This window comes from Pituophis catenifer, unplaced genomic scaffold (genome assembly GCF_029215685.1).
Source record: "Pituophis catenifer annectens isolate HBS135680 unplaced genomic scaffold, rPitCat1.0.hap2 SCAF_16, whole genome shotgun sequence".
In the NCBI taxonomy this organism is placed as follows: domain Eukaryota; kingdom Metazoa; phylum Chordata; class Lepidosauria; order Squamata; family Colubridae; genus Pituophis; species Pituophis catenifer.
The window spans coordinates 841,895-868,930 of NW_027256896.1; the positions used below are offsets into that span (position 1 = coordinate 841,895).

Consider the following 27,036-nt stretch of genomic DNA (forward strand, 5'->3'; position numbering starts at 1 on the left):
ATTAGGGCCAATTCTGTTCTTTTCAGGATGCGTTTGGTGGCTGCAGAGTTGGAGTGATATTTCAATTGGAAGCATGTGGGGATTAAATTTTGATCTCGGCAGTTGTGTAGGAATGCGAGGTCACATAAAATGGAAGCTCTTTGGACTTCGAGTTTTTCATAGGTCCTGGTCAGATGGTGGATTTCCTCCCCGTAGAGGTACGATATTTGTTTTCTGAGGTTTTCGCGGGTGTTTGTATGTAGGTCTTTGGTTATTTGGGTTTTCTCCTGCGTAAAATTGGAAGTGTCTTGGCGACGTTTCGACGAAGTCATATATGCATGCATATATATACAGTATATACTAGCATATATCACTAAATACCCCCCATCCCATTGGAGCAATTTATCTGTTTTTGTTGCCATTGGCAGTAGTAACTTAACACATTTCAGCCATTTTGCTGTTTAAAAAAAAGAGAAGTCATAAACTTACCCTCTTGGCTTTATCACTTCACCATAAAGCAGCTGAATGCTGTTACAATCTCATGGTTTTTAGTCATTTTTCAGAAACACGTGGCAAAGGCAACCCCACATGTCCCACTGATGAGGTAAGGTCACACGAGGGGAAGGAAGGTGCAGGATCCAGGGTGGGCTGCATTGATACTATACTGTATGTGGGTAGTATGATTCTTTGCATTTGAGCTTTATCAATCAGCTCAGATTAAAAGAATAAACCTTTCACTGCTACTTGGTTTCTGCTTCTGGGTAACTGCTGTAATTGTTAACATGACACAGTAAAATCTGCTCAGTTTTTTTCATTGTTGGTGTGTCTCTGGTAATCTTTCAGTTATGCCGTGTTCAGAAAAATTGAGTCTTTCTACACAGGAGGACCCATTCAGGTAATAGTCAACAGAAATTTACTACTACTTGCATTTATTATGAATGACCATCATTTGCTGAAAAACCTACTATGCACTCTGTTTTTGGCCTAGGTTACTCAAGCTGGGGATTATATGTTTTGTGCTTGTGGGAGCAAGGTCAATATAGTGGACATTGAAACAGGAGATATCATACACAGTATTGAACAGGTACTAAAACATACCCTATCCTAAAAAGCACCTATCCAGTAAAGATGTATATGACATAGACACTAAAAATGCAGTTGAGCCTCTAAACCTTTCCTTTGTCATGAGTTCATAAATTCACTTTATGGGATTATCTTTTTTTCAGCTTCACCATTCTGTTTATATTCTGGAAGTGATAGTACAGTATTGGAAGTCATAATTACTGAGAAAATATTACTGCTATGCAGTTAGACAATTGAACTGTCCAGTTAAACAAATGTGACACTGGAATGGGATCATCAAAAGGGGGAAAGGAAATTGGTGTTGAAGTATAATGGCTTTAGATTACTGAATAACTAGAATAATTTATGCTACATAATTATCAAAAATATTTACATTTATACATTCTGATTGAAGAGATATTTACCGTAGGTAGTACAAGAATAAATATAAAACAAGCCAATTAAGAATAATTTATAAATTATTAATTCTTATTAATTATCAATTAGTTTAATAGACATAATACTTGAAAACACAGTTACTGTTTAATTAGAAGAATGATGCAAATAAGTCCCCTGATAGTTGTTCTTCCTCTCTTTGTTTCAGGATGATGAAACCGAGATTACGGTATTCGCCCTCAGCAATGATGATGAGGTAGACGACAGCAGGGCTGCCAGGGATTCTTCTAGCACTGGGGCAGGAAGCTGGTCCCGTAATACTAATGCACGCACTGTGCAAAGCCAGCTTGCTTCCCAGGGGATATTGCGGTAGCTGCACTGGAAGCATTTCACATTCCCTATACCCTGAGGGACAACAGGCTGTGCTCTTCCTTCCTGATTTACACATGCTTCTTCCCATGTTTAAAAATATAAAATCAACCTATTATTTAAAAATATGTCTATGTTCAGACAAAAACTTCATACTGAGGAAAAAAATGAAGAGAAATTAAGCATCTCACCAGTTGATATTTTGTACTGTGTTACACATACACCTCTCATTACTTGAATTGCTTCAGCTGTTATCAAAAATGCATTTTTCATAGCATGAAGGGGTTGATTTTGTTTTTTATTATTAACAAAGCTGAAACTCATTTCAAATTTTATTTGAGAAATGAAAATGTACCGTATTTTTCTTTCTATTTTTCTTCCGTTGCATTAGATCTTGGTAACAGGAAGCCAAGCACTACTGCTGAAACAATGGGACTGGCTAGGAAATAAGTGCACACGGACATGGAAGGCTGTGCATACAGCTCCTGTGGCCAGCATGACCTTTGACCCCTCTTCCACTTTGTTAGCCACAGGTATGGCCTGAGGCTGAGCAGACAGCTGCAATCAGAGCAAGCCCTCTGCCTTTCTGGCAGGGATAATCTCTGGGGGAGGCTCAGCTCCTGCTGAATGCTTGCTTTCTTTGCAGCTAAACCCTGCAGGCTGCTCAGAGCTGGTCTGACTTCTTTGCCACTTCTCTTCCTTGCTCCCTCCAGGTGGCTGTGATAGCACCATCAAGATCTGGGACATTCCCCGGCAGTACTGCACCCACAACCTGAAAGGCTCTTCTGGGGTTGTTCAGTAAGGATTCCCTCTTTGCAGTGGGGAAGTTTAGTCTCGGGAATTTGGGAATGCTTAATAAATGGGTGGGAAATTCTTTTTTTTCTTTTTTCTCTGAATCACCTGGCTACTTGCAGTAAATGTAATGCTACTGGTGTACTGCTGTTTTGATTATTTTACATTTGCAGATGCAAATTTTACAAATGCATTTACAGACACAGATACCCCTGATGCCTTCTGCTCTCTTTCCTCCTGGGTAAGAATCATTTCAGGAGTGAATGTAAATCAATTCTGCGATGCAGAGTGATACTGTCATTGCTCTGGGTGCTTTGTAGGGTTCTTCATGCAGGAAATCAGGTTTCTTCTGGGAACTTAGTGGGTAATAATAATAACTTTTATTTGCGGTCACAGACCAAAATACAAATATAATTGCAAAAGAACATGGGGAAAGTAACATCATAAACAATTGGCTACCAGAAGCCTTGGCTGAGGAATCACAGCATTCTCCTCTAATAGTTACAGCTCTTAAAAAAAATTTAGAAACCTGAAAAGTAATGTGTGAGGAGCCATCCCCTAAACAATATAAGGTCAAATTACTAGGATTGGATCCAGAGAGATCTGTTTCTAAGAGAGACAGTAATTTAGTTCTGCCTGCGTTATACATAGGGCAGTATAAAAGAACATGCTCCACAGTTTCAACCTCAGCTCTATCACAGGGGCATAACCGCTCACTTATTGGGAGCCTCTTAAATCATCTGTCCAGCAATGCTGAGGGCAAGACGTTGAAACGAGCAAGGGAGAAGACTCTTCTATACTTAGGGATGGTTAAAGTGTAAAAATATGAGGCCATCCTCAGTCCATAATTGTTAAATTGGCTGAAGATCAGAGGGGAGCAGGTTTTATTAGCTCTAGTTCTTCGATATTGCAAGTCTATGTCCACAAGCCATTGGACTACCCTAGATTGGGTGTCCTTAAGGCCATAGTCTCCCAATGCATCCCCCAAAAAACCTAGCAGGTGGAGTTTCTTCGTCATCTCCCTCTCCCATCAAGAAGTATAGGAGTCAGCTAACACCAGGGAGAGGTAGCTACCAGGGGCTGCCAAAAAGAGCGCCCAAAACCACCATTTAGAGGTGTTAATCCATGCCATGCATTCGACTGATTGAATGCTCAATTCCAGGTACATCGAAACAAAGCCAACACAGGGAGGGAGGCCCAAGAGTTCCCTAAAAAAAGCAGCCTGAGTTCTTTCAATATACTCTTTGGAGCCCCGTATCCATATCGGAATTCCGTAAAGAGTTTGGGCCAGGGTTTTGACTTTGTAAATATGCAGAGCAGAAGGAATAAACTGGCCTCCTTGGGTATAGAAAAATCTTAGAATCTGCTGATGGCTACAGGAGGCCGAATTCAGCACCTGAGTTCGATGTCTAGTCCAAGCACTGGTGTTCTGAAAATGGATACCTAAATACTTAAAATGGAGAACCTGCTTAACAGCATTACCCTTAATAGCCCAGTTGTATAGCTTCCGGGCTCTAGAGAACACCAAGACTTTTGATTTATCATAATTAATGGACAAGTGGTTCTCAGCGCAGTAGGACCCAAATGCAGAAAGTAGCCTTTTCAGACCAAGCCTTGACAGTGATAGGAGGACCGCATCGTCAGCATAAAGGAGAAGCGGGATCTTCGTAGTTGACAACTTTGGGGTTTGGGACTCAGTACGTCCAATGTAAGAGGCCAAGTCAGATAAGAATAAGTTAAACAGAAGAAGAGCCAGGACACAGCCCTGCCTTACTCCGCTCTTTATCGGGATAGGATTTGAGAGTTCTCCCTGCAAACCGCACCTGATCTGACTAAAAGTCTGATTATGTAGGGATCTAATTAAGAACAGAAAATGTCTATCAATGGAACTTTTGAGCAATTTTGACCACAACAATTCCCTTGGGCAGGGATGGCTAACTTTTCTGCCGTCGTGTGCCAAAAGCGGGGAGAGCATGGGGAGGGTTGCGCGTGTGTGTGCCCACACCCATAATTCAATGCTGCGGTCCGCCCCCCACATGCACGCGCAACCCCTCGCCGACCCCCACTTTTGGCATGCGATGGCACCGTGGGCCTGGTAGGCCTATTTTTCGCCCTCCCCAGGCTCCAGAGGCTTTCTAGGAGCCTGGGAGGGTGAAAACAGCCTTCCCCACCCCCGCGGAGGCCCTCTGGAGGCCAGAAAAAGTCCATTTCCCAGCTTCCAGTAGGCCCAGAAGGCCCGAAAATCAGATGACCAGCGCACGTATGAGCGCTGGAGCTGAGCTAGGGCAAAACCTGCGTGCCCGCAGATATGGCTCTGCATGCCACCTGTGGCACGCGTGCCATAGGTTCGCCATCACGGCCCTTGGGATTGAATCAAACACTGCTTTTAGATCAATAAAAGCAGTAAAAAGTTTACCACCTGGTATGGTGGCGTATTTATCAACCAGGTGCGCTAGGACAAAGCAGTCCAATGTGGTACAGCCCGCTTTGAACCACTCTGTTCAACAGCAATAATGTTGGATTCCTCGACCCAGGTGAGGAATCTGCAGTGGAGATATTTAGCATACAATTTTCCAGTGGTGGAGAGCAGACTTATAGGACGATAATCGGCTGGGTTGTTCCTATTTCCTCATTTAAAAACAGGAACAATGATTGCTAGACTCCAGGAGGAAGGGATCCTGCCAGAGGTATTAATATGGGTGAAGAGTGTTGCTAAAAGAGGAATCCACCACTCGGGATTAGATTTTAGCAAATCAGGGGGTATAGCATCAGGGCCAGGGGCTTTGCCTGACTTTAGTTCAGAGATAAATTCACTAATCTCAGCGTGAGTCACAGGATGCCAGTCCGGAATTACAGGGGGCAGTTGTGGTCCAAATCCGGTCATGACTATTGAAGCCTGGAAGATTGACCCAAAATGGTTTTCCCAATCTCTGTTGGAGATACAACAGAGAGGGAGTTCTTGATGACCAGGTAACGAACTGGCAACAATTTGCCAAAATAGTTGAGTGTTCTTCTGCTGGATGGAGAGGAGAAGTAGGGATCTACTTCTAGTGGGTATATTGTGAGGAAAAGGAAACTGAGAGGAGGGCAAAGAGGTACATTTTGATTACCTCTCAAGTGGAATGAGTGAGATGTGACCATTCATTCATTCATTCATTCTTAGAAGTCTTTCTTACTTCTAAGTGAAAACTTAGCTCCATCCACAGAGTAGCCCTCTTTCTGCTCCTCCCCAGCCAGTCCCATGAGGGCAGCTTAAATACAAGATAGAAGGTCCTGAATGTGATGTATAGCTGGGTCTCTGTTTTTCTATTTATTTGATATTCTGCCTTTAATTTTTACAACTCAAGGTGATGTACTTAATTCTTCTTCCTCTCTCCCTTCTATTTTCCCCACAACATGTGCGATGGGTTGGATTGAGAGAATGACTGGCCCAAAGTCATCCATTCTGTTCTCAGCCAAAGCGGGGAGTAGAACTCACAGTAACCCAGTTTCTAGTCTGGCAGTTTAACCACTAAGCCAGCTGGCTCTTTTCCACATGGGAAGACCTTGTGTAGGTGACTAGGAGAAAGAGTTGTGTTTGCTACCCTTGAAGAGAGAGAACTTTTCTGGTTTGTCTCTTTGCCAGCCTCGTCAAGTTCCACCCGGACATCTCTCAGCCTCAGCTGTTCTCCTCCTCTATGGACAACAGCATCCGGCTTTGGGACCTGAAGTCCAGCCAGTGTGTCAGCCAGCTGGACAACCACTACAGCTTAGTCACCTCGCTTTCATTCTGCCCAGACAATGAGACCCTCATCAGGTGAGATTTTTTTTTTTTTTTTTTAAATTTGATTTATATGCCGCCTTTCTCCGGAGACTCAGGGCGGCTTACAATGTGCTCAGCAATAGCCTTCATCCTTTTTGTATTACCTACCTTAGAAAGGATGGAAGGCTGAGTCAACCTTGACAACCAGATTCCTGGAAAACTGCCTTGCCCCCTTTTTTGAAAGGGGTCAGTTTGGCTGCCTTTTGGCATTTGTGCAGCCTTGCATATATGAATGTGCTTCTCGCTTTTCCTGGCTGATGGCCTTGTAACATTGCCTGTGGGCTGGTTGTTCCCATTTCACTGTCAGGGTCTGGGTGATATGCTGTGATACAAAATCAATTAAATGGTTTCGCACAGAAATGCCGTCATTGAAGGCAGGAGGAGGTGAAATGCAGCCTCTGCTGAAATTGAGCAAAAGCAAATGTACAGCAAATGGAATTAAAACTAAATAAAACTGCATGCTTTTACAGGAATAGAACACATACAGAATTTCAATTCTGATTTAAGCTTAGGCAGCAATATAAGATGTCTGATTGATCCCTCTGAGTCTCTTGCCATGTAATACAGTATGGACGTTGTGACTGTTTTACACTCAGCGAGACTTTCAAAACGCAGTATAGACACTTTTGTTCTTATATTTATAACTGCATCCAGTTTCCTACTTGCAACTGTTTGATAATGATCTTGCAGCTGGTTTTGCACAACTCACGGACTAGATTGTTTACTTATGGTTCAGCATTTGTGAAAAGCCAGCTCTTATCTCAGAATTGCATGTACGACCTTGTTATGCAAACCATAATATGGTTTCTTGCTTAGACAGAAGGTGTTATGTTCATTTAGCTGTGTTGAGTTTACGGTCTGTGTTTTGATTGCAGTTCTGGCCGTGATAAGATTTGCACCGTATGGGATCTGAAAGCCAAAAAAGTTAAAAGCACCATCCCTGTCTATGAGGTGAAGTACCTTCTAGTTTTTGCCTGAGTCAATTACATTGAGCTTCCATAGAAACTGTTTGTCCATCAGTCCCAAAAGAAAGACCCTTGGTCTCAATTGTATATTGAGTCGTAAGGTTCTTAATTTTTGGCCAAAGGGTATAATTCTTTTAAATTTTTAAATTTTGTATTGGATGTTTTTTACTTGGCTGTGCACCGCCCTGAGTCCACTAGGAGAAGGGCGGTATACAAATTTAAATAAAATAAAAAAATAAAATAAAAAATATTAATCTTTAAAAGGCTCTGAATCCAAAATTTTCTAGCTTTTTTTGCGAATCCGCAAAAAAAGCAAGTCCTTTTTTGTCTACATTTCCAACTTTCACAAGGAGCAGCTGTCTGGAGAACCAGTGGACGTCTCATGGTCTCTCCTTTATCTAGAAAGACAGCACAGGCCAGAATTTGCCCACTGACTGCTAACCTCTGCTGCAATGCCGCCTTGGCTTCTTCAGGGACCCAGAAGCCAAACTGCTACATTTTAAATGAAGAAATCAATAAACTTGAGTTTCCTGGCTTCATCCCTTCCAGAAGTCCTCTATTCCACTTTCTCCTCAGAAAGGTTGAGCGGAGGAGAGTTCTGGCATCCATTGGCAGCTCTTCTTTGTGGGACCATAGATCACTGAGCTCCGATGGATAGAGTTCTCAGTCCCACCCAAAGGGCCTTATTCAGTATCTAAATGGATTATTTGTTCCCAGTTTATATAAGGTTTCGGGTTCCCAGGCAAACTTTGACAGTAGTAACGTGAGAGTCAACTTTTGTGAACTTCAGTGCACTCTGTTAGCAATTTATGTTCTCTGACACCTTTGCTGATCACTGTTCCTCAGACTGGCTTCTTCTTCCATATTAGACCATTGAATCTGTAGTCTTATTACCACAAGAACTGGATTTATCGAACTTGGGTGTGACTAAATCCAGCACTCACTTTCTCACTGCCGGTAGCAAAGGTGAGTCAAGCTTTTATGATGGGCTCCTCATGCAAGTAGTGGGGAATGAGCCTTCGGTCTCCGCTGCCTGTGAAGAGACTAAAGCTGAGCTTTTGCGGGGTGGGGGTGGGAGAAGTGGGTGCGGGGGGGCTAGGTGTTCCATTGAAGGATGCAGACCCCCAATGATCCATTTTCAGGATAGGGGAACCCCTACCCGGATACCAGTTCCATTTGGTCTTCTTAGTGGATGTATTTGGTGTCTGAGCTAATTGCACTGCGAGATGCCCCCCTCTTGCAGACGTGGCCCTCCACATTATCGAGGGCCTACCTCAATGACGGGTCTTGGGACCCGGAGAGGTGGCATATGAAAAAGAGGGGGTTGAGGGTTTTTTTAAAAAAGGGTAGCAGGGATGCTTTTAAGGGGACCCGGGAGGCGAGGAGGGAGCTGTAGAGATGGACTGGGGGGGGGGGTCAATATAGCCACTGTGCAGGGTGGTGGGTTAGATGGGCACAGCGGAGGAGAGGAGAAGGGTAATCTGACCGAGGCACCAGGGGGCGAAACGAAGGGCAGTTCCATCAAAGTGATAAGTGGGAGGGGCAGGTATGGTGGGCGCAGGGGGCCATATCAGGTTCTGGGGGTGGGCACGTGCTGTCTTCCAGCGATTGCACACTCCGGCCCCCATAGTGTGGCTCATGTCCTGGATTGCACAGAGTTTCAGGCCCTGGGTCCTCGACTGATGTTATGTAATGCCAGGTCGGTAATTAATAAAGCCCCCCTCATTTGTGATCTTATTGTGGAGGGGGGTGTAGATCTGGCTGGGATTATGGAGACCTGGTTGGGCCGGGGGGGGGGGTTCCCCTCGTTGAAATGTGCCCTCCAGGTTTCCATGCATTTCATCAGCCGAGGGCTCAGGGGAGGGGTGGGGGAGTACCAGCAATTATTAGAGAAAGTCTTTGTCCGAGGGAGGCCACTGTTCCTCAGATAGCCGGATGTGAGTCCCTTTTTGTGAAGTGGGGTCGTGGGATGCAGATGGGTTTGCTGACTACGTACCTGGCTCCCTGCCACGTGGTGGCGACCCTGCCTGAGCTACTCGACGTGATTGCCGGAGTGGCGGAAGATACCCCCAGATTTATTGTTATAGGGGATTTCAACCTTCCATCCGTCGGTGAGACGTCAGAGGTGGCGGGAGTTCATGGCTTCCATAACAGCCATGGACCTGACCCAGTTAGTGCAAGGCCCCACTCATAGGGAGACACACTCTGGACTTGATTTTCATCTCTGGTCAGTGACTGAATGATCTTGGTAGAGGGGACCTAGACATTAAACCCAGATCATTCGCTCCTTCACTTAGACTAGATGGTTCCGTCCCAGGCGCCTGATGGATCCTGAAAGGTTCCAGACGGAGCTTGGGCCGTTTCCTGAGACTCTGGCACACGACTCGACTGAAGACCTGGTGGCTGCCTGGGATAGTGCGGCCGCAGGGGCTTTGGATCGCGTCGTGCCTTTGCGGCTTCTGACCCGATGCCGATCTCAATTGGCTCCTTGGTTCTCCGAGGAGCTGAGAGAGATGAATCGTCGGAAAAGATGCCTAGAGAGTGTTTGGAGGACTAGTCAATCCGAATCTGACCGGACACAGGTGAGGTCTTACATCAAGACCTACCTAGTGGCGATAAAAGCGGCAAAATCTAACTATTTTTCCGCTCTTATCGCATCTGCAGAGAACCGCCCAGCCGCTCTGTTTAGGGTGACCCACTCCCTCCTTTGGGTGGGAGTGCGGGAAGATCCCTTGCAAGGTCGAGCTGAGGATTTTGTGCAATTCCTGCATGATAAAGTCGCTCAGATTCGGTAAGGCTTGGACTCCAACTGGGTGAGTCCGGGGAGGGAGACGGGGGTGAGTCTTGAGAATATTATCTGGGAAGAGTTTGACCCATGGCTCCCGAGGATGTGGACAGGATTCTGGGTAGGCTTAGTGCTGCCACATGTTTATTGGACCCGTGTCCCTCCTGGTTGGTACTGGCCTCCCGGGAGGTTACACGAGGCTGGCTCCAGGGTATTATAAATGCTTCTTTGAGTGAGGGTGCCTTTCCCACCGCCTTGAAAGAGGCGGTGGTGAGACCCCTCCTCAAGAAGCCTTCCCTGGACCCGGCTGAACTAGCTAACTACCGTCCGGTCTCCAACCTTCATTTTGTGGTGAAGCTACCCCAGTACCTGGAGGAAGCTGTCTATCTGGACCCGTACCAGTCGGGCTTCAGGCAGGGGTACAGCACAGAAATGGCATTGGTTGCATTGGTTGAAGATCTCTAGAGGGCTCGGGACAGGGGTTGTTCCTCTGTCCTGGTCCTATTAGATCTCTCAGCGGCTTTTGATACCATCGACCATGGTATCCTGCTGCAGTGGTTGAGGGGGGTTAGGAATTGGAGGCACCGTGTTATGGTGGTTCTCCTCCTACCTCTCCGACCGCTCGCAGTTTGTGTTGGCAGGGGGGCAGAGTTTGACCTCGAGGCGCCTCGCTTGGGGGGTGCCGCAGGGGTTGGTCCTCTTGCCCCTTCTGTTCAACATTTATGTGAAGCCGCTGGGTGAGATCATCCGTGGTTTTGGGGTGAGAGTCCACCAGTACGCTGATGACACCCAGCTGTACATCTCCACCCCAAACCACCCCAATGATGCCCTTGATGTGATGTCCCGCTGCCTGGAGGCCGTGCGGGTCTGGATGGGGAGAAATAGACTCAAGCTCAACCCTTCCAAGACTGAGTGGCTGTGGCTCCCGGCGACCCGGTATAGTCAGCTGGTGCCATCGCTGACTATTGGGGGTGAATCTTTGCCCCCCACAGAGAGGGCCCACAATCTGGGTGTCCTCCTGGAGTCACGGCTGTCTTTAGAAGAGCATATGACGGCCGTAGCCAGGGGGGCTTTTTATCAGGTTCGCCTGATCCGCCAGTTGCATCCCTTTCTGGACCGGGACGCCTTGTGCATGGTCACTCACACCCTCGTCACCTCCCGGCTGGACTATTGTAATGCTCTCTACATGGGGCTCCCCTTGAAGAGCACTCGGAGGCTCCAGCTGGTCCAGAATGCGGCTGCGCGGGTGGTTATGGGCGCACCTCGGTACGCCCATGTAACACTTCTCCTGTGCGAGCTGCACTGGCTCCCAGTGGTCTTCCGAGTGCAATTCAAGGTGTTGGTCACCACCTTTAAAGCGCTCCATGGCATAGGACCAGAATATCTACAGGACCGCCTTCTGCCACCAACAGCCTCCCACCGACCAGTTTGCTCCCACAGAGAGGGACTCCTCAGGGTACCGTCGGCCAAGTTATGTCGGCTGGCGACACCCAGGAGTAGAGCTTCCTCTGTCGGAGCTCCTGCCCTTTGGAAGGAATTGCCCACGGATATTCGTAACATCTCTGACCTCCGGGTCTTTCGCTGTGCCCTCAAGATCCTACTGTTCCGACAGGCGGGACTGTCTAACTGAATGATTTTAAATTGGGTTTTAATTTTGGGTTTTAAAATTTGGCCAAAACTATTTAATGATTTTAATTAATTTTAACTATGATATTGTATATTTATATTTTAATTCAGGCTGTACACCGCCCCGAGTCCTTTGAGAGGAGGGCAGTATATAAATATTATTATTATTATTATTATTATTATTATTATTATTATTATTATTATTATTATCATCATCATCATCATCATCATCATCATCATCATCATCATCATGCACTTTCTGGCAATATTTTGTTAATTGGAGGGGGTGCAAGAAGTGAAGGGCTTTGGGAGAGGCTTTAAGAGGTCCAAGGCAGCCATTCCACCTCTCCCAAATTCTGAAACCCAGGAAAAGAGAGAATTTTTAAGGGACAAAATGGGACTCTTAAACTCAGAGTTATAAGATCCTTAATGTCTCCAAATCCAGCCTCCTGCAGGTCTCCTTAATAGTCATTTTGGGTTTGTTTAAATGTGCACCATTCTTCGGGGGTAGGGGGATGTCTGGGTTCCAATTTTGCCAGCTCTAGGAGTTATTGGATGACAGGCGATTTGTGTGCTGTACTTTAGGGGTCCTCCGAGTGTGGGACGCATCCACAGCTACCTGCGTACATAGCCAGTCCCTGCCTCACCTGCCAGCAGAGTCTAAAGTGGACATGATTGGACAGCACAGCCTCATGCATTGCAGTCTAGTGCCAATCAAAAGTGAATTGGTGTCTGTGAACGTTGATCGCAATATATGCTTGTATGATGCACAGACGCTTGAACTCAAGAAACAGGTACCCAATTTTATCACTTTCCAAGGAAGCAAAGCCGCAGATAACATAATGGAGGAGAAAGGCATGCAGATACCTATTGGCCTTTAGAAGTATTTTTATGTGGGCCACTATGTTATCACCAAAAGGTTTTATGAATCTTTTATGAATGGGATGTGGCATCTGCAGATACTATGATGTTCAAGACCCCCATCTCCCAGATTGCACACATAGGACCCCAAAGCTAAATCGAAACAGTGTTTTTTAAAAATTAAAAAAGTAAACATTTCCCATAATCATCAGTTCTTGCAAGGGATTGTATTTGATTATGAGCAATGATGAAATTTAAAGATTTCAAATTGAATTAAACATTTCTGTTATGCCCATGTCTTACAAATTTTGCTGAGTTCACAGAATTTTATCCATTTCATCCATCCATACCTGTGATCCTTGCTGTATTCTGACAATGCTGTAGACTGGCAGATCTTTAGTGTGGCACCAAGCTGATTAATAGGATTCCCACTGATTTCAGCAGTCCTAAACTTGGCCAGCCTGCCTAGGCCAGAACAGAGGTTTCCTATCCACATCGTATTCAAAGTGGACAAGACTTTCTCCTCTGGTTTCTTTTCTTTCTTCCTACATTAAAGCTTTCTTGCATTGACAGATTCTTTGGTTCTTATTTAGTTACTTATTTATTAAATTTATTTGCTACTCATGTCTTTAATGTGACACTCTGGTTCTTACATTTCTCCCTTAGTTTTCAGGTTATAATGGAGAAGTGTTGGATGTCCGGTTCCTGGGTCCAAAGGACTCACACATAGTTGTGGCGACCAATAGCCCCCAGCTGAAAGTATTTGAGTTGTCATCTTCAAACTGTCAGATTCTGCCAGGCCATTCAGGTGAGTGATGGGAAACACTGCAGTTTCCATCTTTGACCTTTACAGTGTTATGAGTGTGCAAGTCCATTTGGCAAATGGAGAAAGTAATCAGCTCTGTTCTTAACTCTCCTGGGTCCCGCAAGATGTACATCCTTAGGAGACGGGACCTGCAACATTCCCTGCTTCCCCGCTCTGGTGGGTCAGGTAGTCGTAAGTGGGGAGAGACAGTCCTTTAGACAACCTGGTCTCATGCCATGTAGGGCTTTAAAGGTGACGACCAGCACCTTGAATTGCATCCAGAAACAAATTGGCAGCCAATGCAACTCCCACATTAGGAGCTACACATAATGTGTCCAAATACAATATGGACAGATTCTCAAGTGAGAACTCTGATTTCTAAGATCCATTCATTCATTTTCTTGGCTATCTGTGGTATTCTCAGAAGTCTTCTCCAACACTAGAATTCATCTGTACTTGGCAGTTTAAATACAGATTAACAGCAACACATGATATATCAAACTATGTCATCATTTTTTTTTACAAAAAAAAAAAAGCTAAATGGAGAAGCCATGTGTGAAGAATTAAGTACACCTTATGATTCAATAGCTTGTAGAACCACCTTTAGGAACAATAACTTGTTTTTATTAGTCTCTCAGATCATTGTGGAGGCATTTTGGCCCACTCTTTACCTTGCTTCAGTTCATTGAGGTTTGTAGGCATCTGTTGATGCACCCAGCATCGCCCAGGCTTTAGCAGTCGGATAGATGGCCTCACATTTGACTCTAGAACACTTCAGTATGCAGAGAAGTTCATGGTCAAGTCGATGACTACAAGGTGCCGCAGGTCCTATGGCTGCAAAACAAGTCTAAATCATGATTCCTCAGCCACTATGCTTGGCAGTTGGTATGAGTTGTTTGTGCTCCTTGGCTGTGTTTGGTTTTCGATACCCATGATCCTGCATTATGGCCAAAGGTTTCGTCTGTCCAAAGGACAGTGTTCCATGAGTCTTGTGATTTGTTCAGATGCAGCTCTGCAAACTGAAGCCATGCTGGCATGTTCTTTCAAGAAAGGAAGCTTTCTTTCTGGTGTCCCTTCCAAACAAACCATACTTGTTCAGACTTTTTGTAATTGTATTGTTGTGGACTTTAATATTTAACTTGCTAACAGAGGCCTGTAGAGTCCAAGATGTAACTTGGATTTTTTGCAATTTCTCTTGAGCGTTGCATGGCCTGACCTTGGGGTTTGCTGGGACATCCACTCCTGGAAGACTGGCACTGCCTTGAATGTTTTCCCCTGGTGAATAATCTTCCTCTCTATAGAACGATGGACTTTAAATTATCTGGAAATAGCCTTTATAATAGCCTTCTCAAATTGATGGGCAGCATCAATTGCTTCTCTGAAAATCATTTCTGATGTCCTCTTTCTTTGGCATTGTGTGAACACACAGCTCAGTGCTGGGGACCAGCAAACTCCTAAAACTTTGGCTTTTCTAGAGCCTTGTCAGTATTTGTTAAGGAGATCAGAAAGCAGATTGGTTTGAAGCCCATTCGGAGGAGTTGACACCAGCCATCGAGGAAAAAAGGAGAGCTCTAATTGCATATAAAGCCTGTTCTAGTGAGTGCAACCTACTCTGGTAGTAGCAGCACTACTCTGAGTTATATTCCAGAGAAAATGTGGTAACTGAAGAAGCATTAAATAACATTGATTGCCTGCCTGTCTTGGAGGAGCTTGACAGTGAACCAACTTTAGAAGAACTAAATGCGGCCTGGACTCCCTTGCATCTGGCAAGGCACCCGGGAAAGATAACATTCCTGCCGAAGTTCTGAAGTGCTGCAAAGAGAACATCTCCACTGAGCTGTATGAAATCTTCTGTCTTTGTTGGAGGAAAGGTGGAGTACCACAGGACATGAAGGATGCAAATATCGTCACACTGTACAAGAACAAAGGTGACAGGGGTGACTGTAACAACTACCGCGGCATCGCTCTTCTTAGTGTTGTAGGGAAGCTGCTTGCCCATGTCATACTGAAGAGGCTCCAGGTGCTTGCTGAGAGAGTCTATCCAGAATCACAGTGTGGATTTCGAGCCAATAGGTCCACTATTGACATGGTATTTTCCCTTAAGACAGTTGCAGGAGAAATGCAGGGAACAAAGACAGCCACTTTTCGTAGCCTTCATAGATCTTACGAAGGGTTTTGACTTGGTTAGCAGGGATGGCCTTTATAAAATTCTCCCCAAAATTGGATGTCCACCTCAGCTCCTCAACATCATCAGGTCCTTTCATGAGGAAATGAAGGGCACTGTAGTTTTTGATGGCTTAACTTCAGATTCCTTTGATATTTGAAGTGGAGTGAAGCAGGGCTGTGTCCTCGCGCCAACTTTATTCAGGATCTTTTTTGCTGTCATGCTGAAACATGCTTTTGGAACTGCAACAGAGGGTATTTACCTCCGGACCAGATCAGACGGAAAACTCTTTAATCTTTCTAGATTGAGAACAAAGTCTAAAGTCCAGCTGAAATGCTTACGGGATTTCCTCTTCGCTGCTGCTGCTGTCACTGCTCACTCTGCTGAAGACCTTCAACAACTTATGGACAGTTTTAGCAAGGTCTGCCAAGACTTTGGACTAACAATCAGCCTGAAAAAAACACAAGTCATGGATTCACCTCCCTGTATTACAATCTCTGCACAAGAACTGGAGGTCATCCATGACTTTGTGTACCTCAGCTCAACTCTCTCTGACACTCTATATATTGAGCTGAATAAACATATTGGTAAAACAGACACCACATTTTCCAGACTTACAAAGAGAGTATGGCTTAATAAGAAGCTGACAGAACATACAAAGATCCAGGTCTATAGAGCCTGCGTCCTGAGCACATTCTTGTACTGCAGTGAGTCTTGGACCCTCTGTGCACGGCAGGAGAGAAAGTTGAACACCTTTCATATGCACTGTCTCCAACGAATTCTTGGCATCATCTGGCAGGATAAAGTTCCAAATAGCGCAGTCTTGGAACATGCTGGAATTTCTAGCATGTATACACTATTGAAACAGTGACGTCTACGCTGACTGGGGCATGTCATGAGAATGGCTGATAGTCGGATTCCGAAAGATCTCCTGTATGGAGAATTAGTGCAGGGAAAGTGCCTCAGAGGGAGACCACAGCTGCGATATAAGGATATCTGCAAGAGGGACCTAAGGACCCTGGGAATGGACATTAACAATTGGGAAACTTTGACCTCCAATCATTCAGCTTGGAGGCTAAAGACGCAGCATGGCCTTCTCCAATTCGAAGAGACACTTGTTCGGCAGGCCGAGGCAAAGAGGCAGTCCCGGAACCAGCGAAATCTGGGGGTTGGGCAGGGGACAGAATGTATCTGCCCTCAGTGTGGAAGGGATTGCCACTCTCAAATTGGCCTTTTTAGTCACACTAGATGCTGTTTTAGGAACTCTTTCCAGAGCACGATACCATAGTCTCTTGAGACTGAAGGATGCCAATGATTTAGAGGTTGTCACAATTGCTGATGCTCAGTTGATCAGGGGCACCAGATTAGCAGCTCCTGGCTGCTACTTAGCCTCCTCATACCTATGGAAGCAGTTAGGGTACTCAAGTTTTCACACAAAGCTTCTCTGCTTTCTTTTTGTAAAATAAATGATGACATGGTATAAAATGCTACTTCTTGTTCTTCATCTGAGGTTGTATTTACCTATTTTAAAGAACTGCTGAGATGATTTGTATTATGTCCTGATACATAAAACCATAGGACCATATACATACATACATACATACATACATACATACATACATACATACACACACCGATGCTTTATTTAAACATATTTCTGTTTGTATTACATGTTTAATTAGTCTTGTAATGCGTAGATGCCATACGCTAAATTAAAAAAACCCTCCCTTTTTCAGATTTGTTTCCATTTCAGAAACTACTATGTTTGCTGCCAAATACATCCAGAGTAGTGAAGAAATATTTGCAAGCATTCCATGACTTCTTGAAAACTTAACAAATAACTAGGACCAGGAAGTTGCTAGTCTAATTACAACAATTCTCTGAACATTTGCTGGATACCAGATATCAATATGAAATGATTGCTCAAAAGCTGTGTCTTCTCCTGTGTTCATGTGATTTATTCGTCCTCTGCAACTTTCTTGCAGATATTGTTCTTGCCTTGGACGTCTTCCGAAAGGGGAGGTTATTTGCTAGCTGTTCAAAGGTATCAAGCATTTTAATTTTTAATTCATTTCAGAAGTAACAGGAATATTAGAGTTTGAATTAGGAACTTCATGCATAGTAGCTGTTGGGATGTAAGCAAATTTAGCAACTCGAAGACATTTCACCTGTCTTGTTAAGCTGGAAGTTGTCAAACTATTCTTCATGACCTCTTAGGAAATCATGAACAAAATTCAGAGACTTGCAGAGTTTCCCATTCAAAACTGGAAAACCCATCTTGTGTGTCCTTCCCCTTTTGGAAGGAGAGCAGACTCAGCAATGGGAGGGTCCCTGAGGACAGCACTTTTGCGGGAGGGTGTTGCTCTATAGTTGCCATGTAGGTCAGTTCCCCCCTTCCGCAATTACAGCTTGGCAACTGTTCAGAGTTGTAGTGGACCTGCACGTAGCCTGGTTTCAAAGTTCAAATCCCCCCCACCAATGCGGTCACGTGATTGCAGTTTGAGCACTTGGCCTGCATTTATGGCTGTTTATAGCATCCCAGGGTCCCATGACAGGTTTTCAGGGTGTCTGGCTGAAAATCAGCATTTATGTCCCGTTTCCGGCAAAAAAAAATGCCCGTTGGGTATCATAGGTTTTTTTAGTAACTGCCGCTCTGACTGAACAGCTGCAGCGTTTGGCCAACAACCACCACCGAAAAGATTTCCTCATAAAATGCAGGCCAAGCATGTGAGGACTGGCTTAACAGCTGCAGGACCACAATTCTGGGCTCAGTGATGGTCATAGCTGAGGGCTACCTGCAGGCATATTTCAGATGTGCTTTCTGCACTAATATTGAATTAATGGCACTTCATGAATTAATGTTAGTATATATTGCTAGTTCATGTGTGAGATGCCGTGCACTAAATAAGGAAATGGCACTTCATCTTGTCTTGTAGAGTTTAACTCAGGAGTTGAGGAATATATAATGGCATATGTTAAAAAAAACTTTCCTGTTTGCTGTAGATTAAGGGCAACATGCATACAGAGATAACTCTGGCAGTAAAGTTGTTTGGAAAGCATTTGAATAGTTGCACTGCCACCCTCCACCTGAGTATTTGAACGTCCTGCTGCTCAGAGAGAGTTCTGCCCTCTACTGCCCAAACTGGTCCTGCAGGAAATAAATCCCTTCATTTTTTTCGAGGGGCTCCCTATGCCTATGGATTTGTTAGTTTACCTAGGATTTACTGATTTATAGGAGAATATACAGTCAGGTCTAGAAATATTGGGACATCGAAACAATTCTAACATCTTTGGCTCTATACACCACCACAATGGAGTTGGAATGAAACAAATACAATGTGCTTTAACTGCAGACTGTCAGCTTTAATTTAAGGGTATGTACATCCAACTCAGGTGAACAGTGTAGGACTTACAGCAGTTTGCATATGTTCCTCCCACTTGTTAAGGGACCAAAAGTAATGGGACAGAATAATAATCATAAATCAAACTTTCCCTTCTTAATACTTGCTTGCAAATCCTTTGCAGTCAATCACAGCCTGAAGTCTGGAACGCATAGACATCACCAGACGCTGGGTTTCATCCCTGGTGACACTCTGCCAGGCCTCTACTGCAACTGTCTTCAGTTCCTGCTTGTTCTTGGGGCATTTTCCCTTCAGTTTTGTCTTCAGCAAGTGAAATGCATGCTCAATGGGATTCAGGTCAGGTGATAGACTTGGCCATTGCATAACATTCCAGTTCTGTCCCTTCAAAAACTCTTTGGTTGCTTTTGCAGTATGCTTTGGGTCATTGTCCATCTGCACTGTGAAGCGCTGTTCAATGAGTTCTGCAGCATTTGGCTGAATGTGAGCAGATAATATTGCCCGAAACACTTCAGAATTCATCCTGCTGCTTTTGTCAGCAGTCACATCATCAATAAATACAAGAGAACCAGTTCCATTGGCAGCCATAAATGCCCATGCCATGACACTGCCACCACCATGCTTCACTGATGAGGTGGTATGCTTAGGATCATGAGCAGTTCCTTTCCTTCTCCATACTGTTCTCTTCCCATCACTCTGGTACAAGTCGATCTTGGTCTCATCTGTCCATAGGATCTTGTTCCAGAACTGTGAAGGCTTTGTTAGATGTTGTTTGGCAAACTCTAATCTGGCCTTCCTGTTTTTGAGGCTCACCAATGGTTTACATCTTGTGGTGAACCCTCTGTATTCACTCTGGTGAAGTCTTCTCTTGATTGTTGACTTTGACACACATACACCTACCTCCTGGAGAGTGTTCTTGATCTGGCCAACTGTTGTGAAGGGTGTTTTCTTCACCAGGGAAAGAATTCTTTGGTCATCCACCACACTTGTTTTCCGTGGTCTCCCGGGTCTTTTGGTGTTGCTGAGCTCACCGGTGCATTCCTTCTTTTTGAGAATGTTTCAAACAGTTGTTCTGGCCACGCCTAATATTCTTGCTATCTCTCTGATGGGTTTGTTTTGTTTCTTCAGCCTAATGATGGCTTGCTTCACTGATAGTGACAGCTCTTTGGATCTTATCTTGAGAGTTGACAGCAACAGATTCCAAACGCAAATAGCACACTTGAAATGAACTCTGGGCCTTTTATCTACACATTGTAATTGGGGTAATGAGGGAATATCACACACATGGCCATGGAACAGCTGAGAAGCCAATTGTCCCATTACTTTTGGTCCCTTAACAAGTGGGAGGTACATATACAAACTGCTGTAAGTACTACACCGTTCACCTGAGTTGGATGTACATACCCTCAAATTAAAGCTGACAGTCTGCAGTTAACGCACATTGTGTTTGTTTCATTCCAACTCCATTGTGGTGGTGTATAGAGCCAAAGATGTTAGAATTGTATCGATGTCCCAATATTTCTGGACCTGACTGTATGTACAAAAGATTCTCTTGGTGTTGAACAGTAATATAAACAGAGATCAGAGAGCCAAGGAAAATGTTGATATGGTAAAACAAATGAAAATCAAAAGGCTGATATTAAAGATCTGTGTAAAGGGAATGTAACCCCTGAGCCATGTTTAAAAGCCCAACTCTGGTAGAGGCAGGCTGGAGGAAGATAGGTATTTTAAGACTTTCCTCTCATTTCAGCAAGGCCCTGCTGTTCAGGGGAGCAGTTCCTACAAGTGCTTAGTGCCCCAAAGGAAAACGGGTTGGGAATTAAGGGAGCAGAGTAGCACAACTGATTTTGATGGTTTGGTGGGGAAAGGGAGAAGTTTCTTTGCAGGATGCAGAACCAAAGAGGTGGATGAGGTAGAGAAGCCAGCTAAAAAGAGCCGTGGATTGGGGCCTAAAGCTTGAGGTCACTGAGGATGAGGCAATATGATGGCGACAGTGGCATTCATCATAATAAATGATGTTCACATCAGAGTAACAACAGTGCAACATCCCAAAAGGGACTCAGCTTAGTACTTCCATTGTAATGGTTGATAAAGGTATATATGTTATGTTTTTTGCGTTGTACTGTTACAACACTCATTTTGCCATTCCTCCCTCCCTCCCTCGCAAACTCTACTGAGGTGTTGGTGTGGGCTGTAGACATCAAAGTACATTGGAGACTTGTTTCTGTGTTACCAAGCAACTTCTTCCATAACCTGTTAGGATCTCAGTGTGATCTTTTCAAGCCTTTTCTGACATTCAGAACAAAACAAAAGACTTCTTCTGCTTTCAGGATAAGACCTTCCGGATTTGGCAAATGACAGAAGATGGCCAGGTGTCGTGTGTGGCTCAAGGGCTGGGCCACACCCATCAAGTGGGTGCCCTTGCCTGCTCCAAGTAAGAGAAGTCTTCCCTCCCTCTCATCTGCTTTTGAGGACAGTCCCTTGTGCACGATGGCTGGGATACCTGGTGGCTTTTCCTATCCTCAGGATGGGGTGAGGGCACAGGTCATGTGGCAGGTGGCCATACTTTCAAGGAAGCTGCTTCACACTGTGATGAGGGTTGGGACACAACCTTTCAGCCATGCTTATGATCCCAAACTATCAAGTGTTCAGTACCCTGCAAATGCCAGGAAAGTGATAGTAGCTTCTCCTTTGGCACATTCTATATGTGCACCCCGATTCTTAAACAGAGTCTTCCACTAGAACAGGGCCTAACAGATTTGGCTCTTTCATCCAGGCATTTGGGAGAAGCCAAGTACTCGGCACGGCTAGTCTAGTGAGGAGAAGGACCAAGGGAGACATGATAACAGTCTTCCAATATTTGAGGGGCTGCCACAGAGGGGGGGGGGGGTCAACCTGTTTTCCAAAGCACCCAAAGACCAGACAAGGAATAATGGATGGAAACTGAACTGAACAAGGAGTGATTAAACCTGGAAATAAGGAGGAATTTTCTGACAGTGAGAACAATCAACCAATGAAACAGAAGTTGCCTTTGGAGGTTGTGGGAGCTTCATCATTGGAAGCTTTCAGGAAGAGACTGGATTGCCATTTGTCAGAAATGGTGTAGGGTCTCCTGCTTGGGCGGGGGGTTGGACTAGAAGACCTACAAGGTCCCTCCAACTCTGTTAATCTGTTAATTAAATCAATTCAGGGAGGACTTGGTTTTTGTACTATGTATTATCTCCAGGAGTGACATAGCGTGCCTTTTAGTATCAGTTGCTGGAGGGCAAGTGTCGGAGGTGATGATCCCCTCCCACTTTTGGGGAGCCCAGAAGAACCTCTCTGGCCCCATTGGGCTGCTACAAATGCATTATGGAAACCCTCCTCATTGTGACTCCTTTTCAACTGCTGCACTGCAAGTAAACCAGCTGCTTCTCTGAGCTGGCTTCAGCCCAGGAAAGCAGCCGCTGAAAGCTATGAGATTCTTGGCAGAAAACAGGTGTACCAGGTGCTAGTAACTCCTCAAGGTGTGTGCTGTGCACCTGAAATCTTGTGGGCATATATCACAGTCGGGGGGGGGGGGGGGGTTGAAGACAGAAATAGATAGATCAAATTTCTTCATTTTGAGATGATGCCAGGACAAAAATAATGCATGAGGCTGGAACAGGAAAGAGCTGAGGTGGCGCAGTGGTTAGAGTGCAGTACTGCAGCTACTTCAGCTGACTGCTAGTTCAGCAGATCAGCAGATCAAATCTCACCGGCTCAAGGTTGACTCAGCCTTCCATCCTTCCGAGGTGGGTAAAATGAGGACCCAGATTGTTGGGGGCAATATGCTAATGCTAATGCAATATGCTAATATGCAATATGCTATATGCTAACTTTGTAAACCACTTAGAGAGGGCTGTAAAGCACTATGAAGTGGTATAGAAGTCTAAATAAAAAAAAACATCTTTGAAATTCTTTGTGTGGCTTTCTTTGTGTCAGTTTATAAAAGCAGTCCCTGTTTTGAAGGACATGGGGAGGAAATTTCAAATACCAATACATAGCAATGCTTCCAAAGCTATATTTAAAAAATCTGGACAGAATTTCTTGTCAATGACAACAAGTTGCACCATGGGGTGTATTTATTTGGTCAGGGTTCCAGCCAGGCACATTAATTCATGTCAAATCAGGAAACAAACACCAGAAGAACTACCTGTTGTAGTACAGTGGCTGTGTGTGTGTGTGTGTGCGTGCGTGCATGCTTGTTATTTGGAAAGCACTCATCTTACTCAGAGTGACTCTGGGCAGTATGCATTTAAACCAAAAAACCCATATAAATGATATATCCCATCAAGAGGCACTTAAAGTCAAACCGGTGAGGAAGGGAAGGAGGGCCTGCCAGGCTCCAGTCAACCCAGCCACTCTGTGAACCCCAAGCAAGTGGGCAGAGCCGGCTCTTCCGACCCTTCCAGAAGGCCTCACTTCTGGGGCCAGAAGCCTTTCTGGACTCTGCTGGTCGGAATATGTAGTAGAGTAAGAGAATCTTCAATGTCTGATATCGTTTCCCTCTGTCCCTTATACTAAAAGAGGCTCATGGTCAGGCTGTCTTGAGGGTTTTTTTCTCATCCTCTTCTTCAGGTGTGAATTAGGGTTTATTTAATCAGTTTTGCATTTTCTCTTCACAGTCATCATCTCCAGACTCTTTAATGCTCTGTTATGAGTAGAGTTTAGCCTACAGTATTTTTTTTTCTAAAGTTTTTCACCCACAGTACAGGTAGTCCTCAATTTACAACCACAATTGAGCCCAAAATGTCTGTTACTAAGCAAGGCAGTTGTTAAGTGAGCTTTGCCCCATTTTATGACATTTTCTGCCACAGTTGTTTAGTGAATCATGTGGTCATTAAGGAAATCTGGCTTCCGCCATTGACTTATTCTTGTGGGAAGCTGGCTAGGAAGGTTACAGATGGGGATCACATGACCCCAGACTGTCATAAACAATGCCAGTTGCAGGTGCCATTTGATCACATGACCATGAGGGTGCAATGGTCATAAGTGTGGAAAACACAGACCATTTTTTTCAGTGCCATTATAACTTTGAACTGTCACTAAATAAATGGTTGTAATTTGAGGACTAAATGTAAAAACTTGTTTCTACTGGATGTATATCTCTCCTCTTGGAATGACCCTGTAGATGAGGGGTCGGTTTGTGGCCATATTTAGAACATGAGTGTGATAGAGGCACACACTCAACTTTGCTGTCACAAAACAGCTACTATAAGGGGGCATGGCCAGTCACCTGGCACCCATTGACTAAAAGACAAATCAAACATATCAGTAAAAGTCTCCAGTACTCCAGGGGGTTCTTTGTGGGGCCTAAATTTCTGTAAATATTTGTATGTATGTATGTTAAAAGGGTAAAAAAAGGCCAGGTTAGAAGGGAGGAGCAGAAGGGGGCAGTAATGAGCAAGCTTCCATATATTATTCCATATCAAAGACATTTCTTTGATTATTGGAATAAACAAAGGCAGAGTATAAATTGGACTATAAAATAAAATAGCAGCTATTTTGTGAGAATGCTTACAGTGTGCTCCCTAAATTCCACTCACTGTGGCCCTCAACAACTTCCCTGCTCTGGCTTCTCACTTCAGTATAGCACACATCCTGTGAGCCTGTAGAGCAGTGTTTGTCAACCTTGGCAATTTGAAGATGTATGGACTTCAACTCCCAGAATTCTCCACCGAGCAAATTGTCCAGAAAGCTGGCTACAGAATTCTGAGAGTTGGGAGTCCTCACCTCTTCAGGTTGCCAAGGTTGAGAAACACTACTCTAGAGATTATTCCCAGTAGCTACAACCAAATGTTTAAATGGTTGAATAAGATGATAACCTCTGGGATCTTGGAGGAATTTTGACAACCTTCAGAATGGCAAATTTTAGAAGGTGGACTTATTGTTGAGAATTCTGGCAGTTGGTCATCCTGGGAAGCTGAACCTTGTCCCTGGAACTTGTCGTAGTTGACAAGCAGTGCTCTAAACCTGGGTTTCGCCTTCCAGTGTGGGCAGTGCTGCTACTAAATGTTTTCTTTACAGGGCTTCAGGACACCTTTATGCCCACCATTCAATTTGGCATTTAATCATTGTAGCAGTATTGAGTCCTAATCATATGAGTGTTGGGTGCTTTAATGTATTTGCCGTGCCTCATTTTTAACATAAACATCCCAGAGAGTTTTAAGGAAAAGCAATATGAAAACAACAAAAATAATAATGATCATCATCACCTTTTTCTATCACTCTTTTTCTACCTGGTTTGTCTTTTTTCCAGAACAAAAGAGAATTTTCTGATCACAGCCAGCCAAGATCGCACAATCAAAGTGTGGCTTCTTCCTAAATTTGCTACTATCAATGAAAAAGAGAACCAGATAGTGGTGTTACAAGCCACAAAAACAGAAGTGGCACATGATAAGGTAATACATTAAGAAGATCTGAAAAGCTGGGGATTGGATGTGGATGCTGGGGGAGGTGGTTTGTGTGTGTGTGTAAGTGTGTGTATGCCTTCAAATCAGACTGGACTCCAGCTACTGCCTGGACAAGTCCCTGCAAGGTTTTGGCCACATTTCTGCTATGATTTGATATTGCCTCCTTCCTCGGGCTGGTCCAAGGTCAGTCAGCTGGCTTTGTGCCTAAGGCAGGACTAGAACTAATCTGGTGCCTTAACCATTACACCAACCTGCCTCTCCGATGCAGATGCCCGTTACAAAAGCAAATAGAGTGGGTTGGATAGACATCTCTATGCTCTGCAGAATCCAGTCAAAGAGCCTCACCAAAGGCAACCGGTGGGTTCCCTGGAAGTTTCTGGATCTGCAGCATGTCATGTTCAGGATGCGCAATGAACAGTTCTCCATATATAGATCACTCTATGTTTAATTTCCTGACCATAATCAAGATATGGGTAATATCTTGTCAATATCTGTCACCTCTACCCTTTTCCACCTGAATCCTCCCATCCTTTTCCAATCACTAATTTTAAGGCAGTATTATGTTTGCATGCATTTTAACTCTGGTTGTGCTTGGTTTCAGACCAGAATTTCTGTATTTTGGCATTAAATATTCTGTATTTTTTTAACAAAAGTAAATCTGTGGATGAAATAAGGACATCATCCCTATGGTTTAAGAGTAGGAGATAGAATTTCAAACCTTTTTTTAAAACTGGTGGGAATAAATCTTGATATCATACTTACCACAATTACATCCCTAAAATGAACAGCAGGAGGCAGCTGAACCCATAACATCCTTTGGCTTGTGGTATAGAAACTAGATTAGATTAACTCAGCCAAAATGTGGTTACCATGCAGATCACACTAGGCCAGAAAGTGGATTTTAAAAAGCTAAAAGGAAAAAGGAAAGTGTTTTTAACCAATTTGCTTTTTCATATGGATAGCCAAAAATACTGATTTTGGAATGGCTATTTAAAAGTTTAGATTGTTGTTTTATTGCTTTCCTATAACAATCCCTCAAGCTTTATTGTCGTATCAAATCAGAAATATGATGTTATAAGTAGTCTAACTTACACAGACACAGAGAGAAAGAGAGAGAGATCCACATCTATTAAGTTGCCTGACTAGATTCATAATCAAAGAAAAGCAATCTATGTCTTGGCTATACGTTATTTATTTATTAATTACTATTAGATTTTTTCACACAACGATGACCCTGTGAGGTGGATTGAGCTGAGAGAGAGTGACTGGCCCAGAGTCACCTAGTCACCCATGTCTAAGAACTTGCAGTTTCCCACTTCTAGCCTGGTGCCTTAACCACTAGGTCAAATAAATGAAATAATTGCAGATTTCATAAACTAGACTTGAAGTGATGTGAAACCAGGGGTGAAATCCAGCAGGTTCTGACAGGTTCTGGAGAACCGGTAGCGGAAATTTTGAGTAGTTCAGAGAACTGGCAAAACCACCTCTGGCTGGCCCCAGAGTGGGGTGGGAATGGAAATTTTGCAATATCCTTCTCCCAGGAGGGGAGGGAATGGAGATTTTGCAATATCCTTCTCCCAGGAGGGGAGGGAATGGAGATTTTGCAGTATCCTTCCCCTGGAGTGGAGTGGGAATGG

General features: G+C 44.2%; 1 protein-coding gene across 2 annotated transcripts in view; it reads left to right on the forward strand.

The window, feature by feature from the left end:
- TBL3 (transducin beta like 3) overlaps positions 1-27,036 on the forward strand; it is a 54,577-nt gene that overhangs the window by 12,093 nt on the left and 15,448 nt on the right. For both annotated transcript variants that reach the window (XM_070955458.1, XM_070955459.1), the window contains exons 2-14: positions 823-874; positions 968-1,063; positions 1,646-1,693; positions 2,198-2,339; positions 2,520-2,604; positions 6,224-6,394; positions 7,276-7,351; positions 8,235-8,331; positions 12,362-12,570; positions 13,304-13,445; positions 17,592-17,650; positions 21,296-21,399; positions 25,246-25,387. In XM_070955458.1, coding sequence (XP_070811559.1) covers positions 823-874; positions 968-1,063; positions 1,646-1,693; positions 2,198-2,339; positions 2,520-2,604; positions 6,224-6,394; positions 7,276-7,351; positions 8,235-8,331; positions 12,362-12,570; positions 13,304-13,445; positions 17,592-17,650; positions 21,296-21,399; positions 25,246-25,387 — 1,423 coding nt within the window. The remainder of the gene's footprint in view (positions 1-822; positions 875-967; positions 1,064-1,645; positions 1,694-2,197; positions 2,340-2,519; positions 2,605-6,223; positions 6,395-7,275; positions 7,352-8,234; positions 8,332-12,361; positions 12,571-13,303; positions 13,446-17,591; positions 17,651-21,295; positions 21,400-25,245; positions 25,388-27,036) is intronic.